At 37.9% G+C, this 9,409-nt stretch overlaps 1 protein-coding gene across 1 annotated transcript; it reads left to right on the forward strand.

Moving 5' to 3' along the window:
• Positions 1-5,983, forward strand: LOC125801747 (macrophage mannose receptor 1-like). Its single transcript, XM_049478999.1, has 6 exons — positions 1-43; positions 1,791-2,135; positions 2,262-2,327; positions 4,016-4,369; positions 5,711-5,765; positions 5,908-5,983. Exons 1-6 carry the CDS (start codon positions 1-3, stop codon positions 5,981-5,983), a joined length of 939 nt encoding a protein of 312 aa, XP_049334956.1.
• Positions 5,984-9,409: the final 3,426 nt, after the last annotated feature.

Here is a 9,409-nt window from a genome sequence, read left to right on the forward strand (position 1 = left end):
ATGTTGCACGTGGTGTACGTGACTAAAACTCTGGATCCCTGCTGTCTTGAACCTCCCCATTACCAGCACCCAGTATTCGTACAAAAAACAGATGTTACTCTTTACCCAATCTCAAACACTTTAACATTCTGAATCATTTAATACCACGGTATTCCATTACAATACTTGAACTTTTTCACATTTTGTCACCTTACAACCACAAACTTAAATGTATTTTATTGAGATTTAAAGTAATAGACTAACAAAAATAGCGAAAATTGTGAAGTGGAATGAAAATGATGGATTTAAAAAAATTAATCAAATAAAAATCTGAAAAGTGTGATGAAGTATTCAGCCCCCTTTTACTTGCAAATACAACTGCAATCTTTTGGGGTTTGTCTCTACCAGCTTTGCACATCTGGAAACTGAGATTTTTTCTCATTCTTCTTTATAAAACAGCTGAAGCTCAGCCAGGTTGGAAGGAGAGCGTCTGTGAACAGCAATTTACATGTCTAGCTACAGAAGCTGAGTGGTATTTAGGTCAGGACTTTGACTGGGTGATTCTAACACATGAATATTCTTTGATATAAATCATTCCACTGTAGCTCTGGCTGTATGTTTAGGGTCATTGTCTTGAAGCTCTCTCTTGAATTCAGTCTCAAGTCTTTTGTAGCCTTCACCAGGTTTTCTTCCAGGATTATCCTGTATTAAGCCCCATCTATCTTCTCATCAACTCTGACCAGCTTTCCTGTCCCTGCTGAAGAAAAGCATCCCACAGCATGATGCTGCCTCCACCATGTTTCACTTTGGTCATGGTGTGTTCAGGATGATGATCAGTGTTACTTTTCAACTTTGGTCTCATCTGATCACAGCACCTTCTTCCACATGTTTGCTGTACAAACAGCACTTCTCATGTCTTTCTTTTAACACTGGCTTTCTTCTTGACACTCCTACATAAAGGACAGATTTGTGGAGTGCAGAACTTCTATTTGTTTTGTGGACAGATTCTCCTACTTAAGCTGTGGATTTCTGCAGCTCCTCCAGGGTGACCATGGGCCTCTTGGCTGCTTGTCTGACCAGTGCTCTCTTTGCTCGATCTGTTGATTTGGCTGGGCGGCCATGTCTTGGTAGGTTTACAGTTGTAGAAATACATTTTCCATTTTTGGATGATGGATTGTATAGTGCGCTTTGGGATGCTTAAAGCTTAGGATATATTTTTATAGCTTAACCCTGCTTTAAACTTCACCACAACTTTATCTCTGACCTGTCTGGTGAGTTTCTTGGTCTTCATGATGCAGTTTGTTCATGGTTACAAACCACTGAGGCCTTCACAGAACAGCTATGGTTATACTAAGACTTAATTACACACAGTAGGACTCTATTAACTAATTTAGTGACTTCTGAAGGCAGGCAATTGACTTCACTGGACTTTAATTAGGGGGTTCAGAGTAAAAGGTGCTGAATACTTTTGCACATCACGCGTTTCAGACTTTTATTTTAAAATAAATTGAAAATGTATCATTTTCATTTCACTTCACAATTATCTGCTACTTTGTGTTGGTTTATCACTTAAAATCTCTATATAATACATTTAAGTTTATGGTTGTAAGGTGACAAAATGTGAAAAAGTTTAAGGGGTATGAATACTTTTGCAAGTCCTTCTTCATGACATCAGAGACTCAGAGATAGAACAAAATTAAACTGAAATGTTGTTCTATGAGTTTCTTTTCTCTCATTGGACGCTGATGACCAAAATCTCAAAGAGTTTCTGCAGAAAAGAGGTAAATGTGTTCAATCTTTTCTCTCCACAGATCAGACTGACTTCACCTTCAGCTATCACCTGATCACTGAGAATAAGACCTGGTATGAAGCTCAGAGTTACTGCAGGAAGAACTACACTGATCTGGTCAGCATCAGAGATCAGGAGCAGAATGAAGCAGTGAAGATAGCAGGGATGAAGAGCAGTGATTCCTTCTGGATTGGTCTGCTGCGTGATGACCTGGAGTGGGCTGATGGAGGAAGATCTGCTTACAGAAACTGGGACACTATTTACCCTCGATCATCAACATCATCAAACTGTACACTGCTGAATGCGAATGGGAAATGGGAAACAGTGCCATGCAATAATACTGCGCCTGCTGTTCTGTGCTACAACAGTAAGTCCTGACTTCACTCTCTATAACTCTCTCAGCAGTGTTCAGTATCATCTATATAAAACACTGTATATAAATCAGAGTGTCTTTGCTCTCACTCTAAAACACGCTCTGTACTCTCTCTATCAGCATCTGTTAATGTCGGTGATGACCAAATGACCGGGATGAGCAGCACTCTGAACTACTGTAAGAAAGGTAACAGGATTGACTTTTATTGAATATTAAGTATTAAAGAAAAACCTCAACTTAATAAGCAATTTTAATCTATTACCATTACTTTCTTTTTATATAACCAGGGTACCCTTAAAAATATTCTTAAAAATGGCTTAAATGTCTCAAATCAATTCCCCTAAGACCTTAAAAATACCACGACAGTAAATACAAATTTGGTTTTATTTTTGTGCACTGTTTAGTTAGATTACCCCAGTTTTGTACTGGAACCCGTTTTCAAATCTCATTAATGGCGCTTTGTCATTTTCTTATTGTGAAAGTGGTCGTAATTCTGTGTGTTAATTGTTACGGTTGTGGTAGGTGTTGGATACAAGTGTACAGCAGATAGAAATAATTATTTTTAATTCTATATGTTTATAGTGAACGTATTTATGTGCATATATAGTAATTAATTGTATTACTTATATCAATGTGGTCTATTATTTATTTTGACACTTCTATTATTAGTTAAATATATTATTTGAATCAAAGTGTTTCGATACACTGTTTTGAAGTCTGTATCAAAACGAAAAAGCCACATGACTGCACAAAAACAGACTTAATTATGGCACACAGTTTCGAAACGTTTAAATCTTTTCTCGAGTTTGGGTAATAATAAAGTGAAAGCAGCAGATCTGAGATTAGAGCTGAGATATATGAGAGTTTAAAAATGTAATCTCTGATCTCAGAACTGTTTGTTGTAAACATGACCCAAGACAACACAGTCACATTTTGAAAGGGATCAATTTGATTAGATCTCCCAAAAACCACACTTTTGTCATCAGTAGGTTTGGCTGGAGTTTATATAGGGTGCTGCACAGGTGCAGCTGGTTGATAATGATCACCGCCAGGAATTATGGGACTTGGCGTTTTTAGCCCCAGAGGTGTGTGTCAATTCGGGCTGCATCCTTCGAAGGACTCATTTGAAGGCTGATTACGTCACCGCGGTGCGACTAGGCTGTCCCATTTCGAATGTGGCCGACGAATGCAGCCTACTTTTCCTCGGAAACGATGGATGCACATGGTGTATCCTTCACAGCCTATAGTATCCCAAGATTCATTGCTCGCCGGCCTATTTCAGCACGAAAAGGGCGGAGTCAGCAGAGGAGTCTGTATTATGTAGTTTATAGATATATAAATATATACACATATATATAAACTAAATAATACTTTATTCTAATTTCTTCTTTTTTTCCCAACTTCATTTCAAACACCCTTTTATTTGTTTATGTTCAGTTTCATCCATTCATATTTAAAACATTTAAGTATTTGCACAGTTAATTAACCTGGACTTTATTAATTTGGTATTTTGTGGTCTGAAGAAAACTAGAATCAAAATCTCTGGCTCATTTCTCAGCTCTGACTTTGGTTGTGGAAGGTAAAATCTCAAACAGGAAACAGGAAATACTCCGTAGGGTAGACTGTCCCATTTCAGTACTGCCATCGCAGCCTACCCATCCTTCGAAGGTCACACCTTCGTAGACCACGTCCTTCGAAGGATGCAGCCCCTGAATTGGGACACACTGCAAGTCTACCATTTCTTCTCCTGCGTCTACCTGCTCCCTGCTGGAAGTCCAATTAAAATGTCTTAAAATGTAATTTTACCTGCAGAACCCCTGTGTAACACTTTAATTTCTGTTCCGCTTCATTAACTACAGAACGTTTCTCCACAGTCTTTTCTCCTGCAGAACAAAACAATCGTCTGAGAACTTTCCATCTCATAGAGAAGAACCTGACTCAGTCTGAAGCTCGAGCAGCTTGTAGAGAGAACTACACTGATCTGGTCACTGTGTATAATGATGAAAACATCACTGCACTGATCAGACTGACTGGTATCGGCTCTGCATGGACCGGTCTGTACAGGAATCAGCCCAGTGTAAAATGGTCTAATGGTGATAACGTTACATTCAGAAATCAGGAGACTGGAGACTGTGGCTCATTGCCCTGCTGTTCTCTTATGAAGGCTGATGGATCATGGGACAAAATTCAGTGTACACAGACAAAAAACTTCATGTGTTACAAACAAGGTAAATACTGTTTATTAATTATTTAGATTTCTGCTGTATGCGATGAATTGTTAGCTTGCTTCAGCTACAGAACACACATTATCAAATTACTGTGCCTTTAAGAGTCTCGTCGTTTAAAAAATACCGGAAGATTTTTTAATGATTTTAAATGTGCATCATATTTCTAAGATTTCCAGCTACACTGAAAAAGTATTTTCACAGCTTAATCTTTTCCTGACATGTTTACGTTCATTCTCTTACAGCTACTCGAAAGGGTGGACTTTTAAAAATATCTTAATTCTTAAATTAAATTTAAACCCAGACTACTTTATTACATAACTTGTTGGCTTTATAAATATGCATAAATAACAGCTTATTTTTGGGGAAAATGTTTGTGCATTTATTTAAAAAAAAGAACAACTATTGACAATTTTCATTAAAAAAGTTTATTTTTACAAAATGGCTGAAATTGAACATCACACCACATAATAAAAATATATCTGTTATTGTGGTGCTTGGAATACTGTATAATTGATTAAAAACAAATATTGCTAAATTGATCGTTTAAAAGGTTTTTCTGTTTTAAGTAATGTGTGATTTTTAACCATAAAAATGGTATTTGATAAAATCGTGTTTTATGGTGACTTTGATTTTTTCCGAAGATTTAGGTTTTCAAAAAATATTTTAATTGCAGTGATTTTTTTTACCACTACAGGGTGGACAGCCTAAACTTTACCTCAGCTAAGCATAATAATGATAATTATTATTATTTAATTAATATTATTATTTGCTGAACATGCAGCAGCAAGCGTCTTCAGTCCTTATCAAAAATAAGACATTGAGAAGGTAGTAATTTCACTGATCTTAAAGGATGTTGAAAGCTGTTTTCTTAAAGGGGCGGGGTTATCCCAGCAGGGACAAGAAATTCTCGGACATGTTTAAGTATTTTGATATATATTTTTGAAAAATAGTTAAACATGAGAAAAGTATTTAAAAAAAAATCTTTAAAACTTAAATTTTCTGATTGCAGCTTAAAATAATAAACCTGGCAAAAAAACCTATCCCCACATCAAAGGAAACTGTATCAAATGTATACAAAGTACTTAATAATAAGGGTTAACAATCTTATATTTGTAATAATGAATTAATGTGTTAACTCAGAGTAAACTTTGAAAAATGAATTTTTCTGTGTATGAAATTTGATATTGTGATATTGATATTGTATTGATATTGTGACACAAATACATTCAACACAACATTTAGATCATAAACTCCATCTACATGATATTAAATACTTATTTTGGTTCATGATAAGAGGTGTTTAATTGATGATCACAGTGATTTTATTCTTACCTTTTACAGGTCAGACTGACCTTACCTTCAGCTATCACCTGATCACTGATCAGTTTCTGAACTGGTATGAAGCTCAGAGTTACTGCAGGAAGAACTTCACTGATCTGGTCAGCATCAGAGATCAGGAGCAGAATGAAGCAGTGAAGATAGCACGGATGAAGAGCAGTGATTCCTTCTGGATTGGTCTGCTGCGTGATGACTGGCAGTGGGCTAATGGAGGAAGATCTGCTTACAGAAACTGGTGGAACGATCACCCTAAATCTTCTCCAGCAGACTGTGTGAAACTGGTATCAGGAAAAATGTATTCAGTGCCGTGCAGTAATACTGGATCTGCTCTGTGCTACAGCAGTAAGTCCTGACTTCTTCTATTGATCTGTTTCTTCTATTGATCTGTTTCTTCTATTTCAGTCTAAAACATGCTTTTCTGTTTGTGTTCATGTGTCTCTATCAGTGCATGTTAGTGATGTTAGTGAACAAGTCCATGTTAGTGATGACACCATGAGCTGGGAGAACGTTCTGGACTACTGTAAGAAAGATAACAGGGATGGACTTCTGCGCATCGAGTCTGATCTGGAGCAGGAACAGCTGGAGTCTGAGCTCAGGAGGAGGGGTGTCTCTGGGCCGATGTGGGTGGGGCTTGGACAGAAGCGAATCACTGAGCTGCTGAAGTTGTCTAGTAGACTGTCTTTGGGTCCCTGGACCAAGTGGTCTGGAGAGCGCCCACCACCTTCCAGCTGTGGTGCCCCGAACCCTGTGGAGAAATCATTCAATGTGAAGACGAGCGTCTCTAAACTCAGAGCCGTCTGTCGACTTAAACAAACTTAACAGTTTAGTGTTTCTCTGACTCTTCGATTTCTTTCAGGAAGAGCTTCATCATTATAAACGCTCATCCGAATCAAGCAGTCGAGCAGATAAACACTAAAATGTGCAGAAATTCTTCATTTATACACCGTGTTTCAAAATGTTATGCAAGTGATATTTCACTCCGATTTTTACTAAATGGTCAATGTTAATAACAGTAAATATAATTTTAATTCATGACCCGTTTTAGTCCAATTTTATTAAACAAACCTCTGCCCCCTCCTTGCTGACGTCGCGGCCTTGTTGGGACGTGGTGGCCATCCATCATCTGGACCATCCAGGGTTACACAGCATTTATCAGTAAACAAGACTGTTTGGAAATTAGTCTTTATGTATGTCTGGACCCACTGCAACCGTTTCTGCTTGTGAGCTCTGGTTAGGGGCGGCAGAATAGTAGATTTATACACAACTGCATCGCAAGACTCCAGAGGCACCAGCAGCTTCAAATACCTGTTTGCTGGTTTGTAACGGCATTTTAGCAGCTGCTGTCTTAATCAGAATAATTTATCTATCAGAAACCTTCCTCATTTTGCCTTTATCTGCACAAACCTGTCTGTGCTCTGAATCAGCCACAAATCCCTGTACTTCACAGTACAATGATCACGCTTCAGTTTTTATGAAAATTCTATTGTTTTCATATCTTGCAATGGCACTGCAATATTTCATGCTTTTCAGCAACAGAGAGATCCCTTTTCTTTCCCATGTTGCTTGAAACCTGTGGCCTGCTAAATAATGTGGAACAGTGCGTTTTGAGTTTTTTTTTTTAATTACTATAATTGGGAGGTTTGTTTAATAAAATTGGATTGATACTTAACAGGTCATGACTTAGAAATAATACTGACTGTCACTTGCTACACACTTCAGTTACTGTATATATTTTTTTACAATGCTTAAACTTTCTTTACCTATAAGGTTTCGGTACAAAGGGTGATTTTTATAAAGTAATATTTCTACTGCATTTGTATTCCATATTTTATTTGAGAGGAAATATTGTAATGTGTTGCTGTGTAATTTCTGAACATTGAACATTTATTAACAATAAAAAGAAACAAAATGTTATATTTGTTTGTATTAATGTGTAGTGTAAATTGTGCAGCACTTTTTTCTAAGATTTTATATTAGATTAAATTATTTTACAGTAATAAGTTTAAAAAAAGTCCAGTTATCAGTTGATTCATAGCTGATAAACCACTGTTATTCTGTTGGGTTAGAAACAAATGACTGGGTAAAATTTCAGAGTATGAACATTTGAGCATATTGTTAAAACAGTCTCCCCCTGGTGGTAGAAAGATGTAGAGTGAAATGTAGATAATTTACAAACGTGCCCATTAACAACCCAGTAGAAATGTTTCGATCATACATGTTGCTTAGTATGAACACAGACACGTCCCTTACAGCTGCAGCCGAGCCACACTCAGAGACTTTGTTTTTGTTCCCGTGTCTGTCTGTGTTTCGGTTCCCTTCCCTGGTGTTTTTTCTGTTCCTGTCCCTGTCCCTGTGTTCGTGTCCATTCCTGTTAATGTGTTCATCACTGTCCCCTGGCCCAGTAATGTGCAGTGCCCTGTCCAGTCTTTCCTCCATTTGCATCCCCAGTCCAGTCCTCTGTCCAGTCTCTCTTTACGTCCCCTCTCTAGTCCGCCTTTCTGTCCTCATTCCAGTGTCCGTCCCTATCCCCTGTGCAGTCCTCTATCAAGTCTCCGTTCGTGCCCCATGCCCAGTCTCCTTTCGCGTCCCCTGTCCAGTCCGCGTCCTCGTCCCTTGGCTTTCGTTTCGTTTTTGAGTGCCTCGGGAGCTGCGCGTTTAGGAGGGGCTTCTGTCACGTCCTTGCCCTGTTTCCAATCTGTGCTCATGTTTTTCTGTGTGTGTTTACCTGTTCCTTGTGCCTGTGCTCTCCCACGTGCTCCCTCTTTGTAGCTCCGCCCCAGTGTTAGTCCACATCTTTACCTTTAGTGTTGTCACCTGTGTTCAGTTGTAGCTCCGTCCCCTAGCCCCAGGTGTTTCTAGTTCCCATGTGTATTTATAGCTGCGTGTTTCCTGTTCCCGTGTCGGTCCTTGTACGTTTCACGTCTGTCTGTGCGCCGTGTTTTCACTTGTGTTTCTTCAGTCCTGGTTTCTTTTGTTTATTCCATGTTTATTTTGTGTTTATTTTTGTTAAATATTTTTGTGGTTTGCGTTTGTGTTCGCCTCCTCGTCCTTCCTGCACCCCACCTGACACCCTTTTATTACTTCAACCCCATCATGCTGAGATTTATGTGTTTGTTTATTTATTTGTTTTTTATTAATATTTTGATCAAATATGTTGTGGATAAACAAAGGTGAAACCTTCTTGGCAGTTAAATTGGGAATATTTTTAAATACTCTACAAAAATCTACATGGAATAAAATGATCATAAACAAGGGACATCTCATATTAAGGTCCTGCAAGAATTACTTACAATTCATAATCATACAGGGGCTAAGCTGTCTGGGACAGGGTTAAACTTTTTTTAGTGAGAAAAAAATATTTTTCAAAGGTTTAATTAATTGACTACCAGTTAAAATGATCAAAAACTAATTTTGAGGTAATTTTACATTTGAAAAGTATGATCCAAAATTTACATATAAATATCTCAGAGATCATCTTGAGAGATAAATGTGAAATTAAACAGGGCGTAAATGTCTGTGCACTCCAGCAGAGTGCGCTCTCAGCCTGCCATTATTTCTCTCTCAAATCTAAGGCTGTGTTTGAAACAGAAAATTCTGCCTCAGTTCAGCATTTCTGACATTTCAGATGAAGCCTAAATAAATATAGAACTGTTCTTTGTTCTTTTTCAGGGATGTGTTTGCTGTAATCAGGAAAACTTGTTC

This window comes from Astyanax mexicanus, chromosome 4, assembly GCF_023375975.1.
Source record: "Astyanax mexicanus isolate ESR-SI-001 chromosome 4, AstMex3_surface, whole genome shotgun sequence".
NCBI lineage: Eukaryota > Metazoa > Chordata > Actinopteri > Characiformes > Acestrorhamphidae > Astyanax > Astyanax mexicanus.

Bases quoted from the DNA above. Each gene is read 5' to 3' on its own strand.
- LOC125801747 (XM_049478999.1), top strand. From the start codon at position 1: ATGTTGCACGTGGTGTACGTGACTAAAACTCTGGATCCCTGCT. The intron at 2,136-2,261 runs GTAAGTCCTGAC...TCTCTCTATCAG, and splicing joins TGCTGTTCTGTGCTACAACA to CATCTGTTAATGTCGGTGAT. The intron at 4,370-5,710 runs GTAAATACTGTT...TACCTTTTACAG, and splicing joins CTTCATGTGTTACAAACAAG to GTCAGACTGACCTTACCTTC.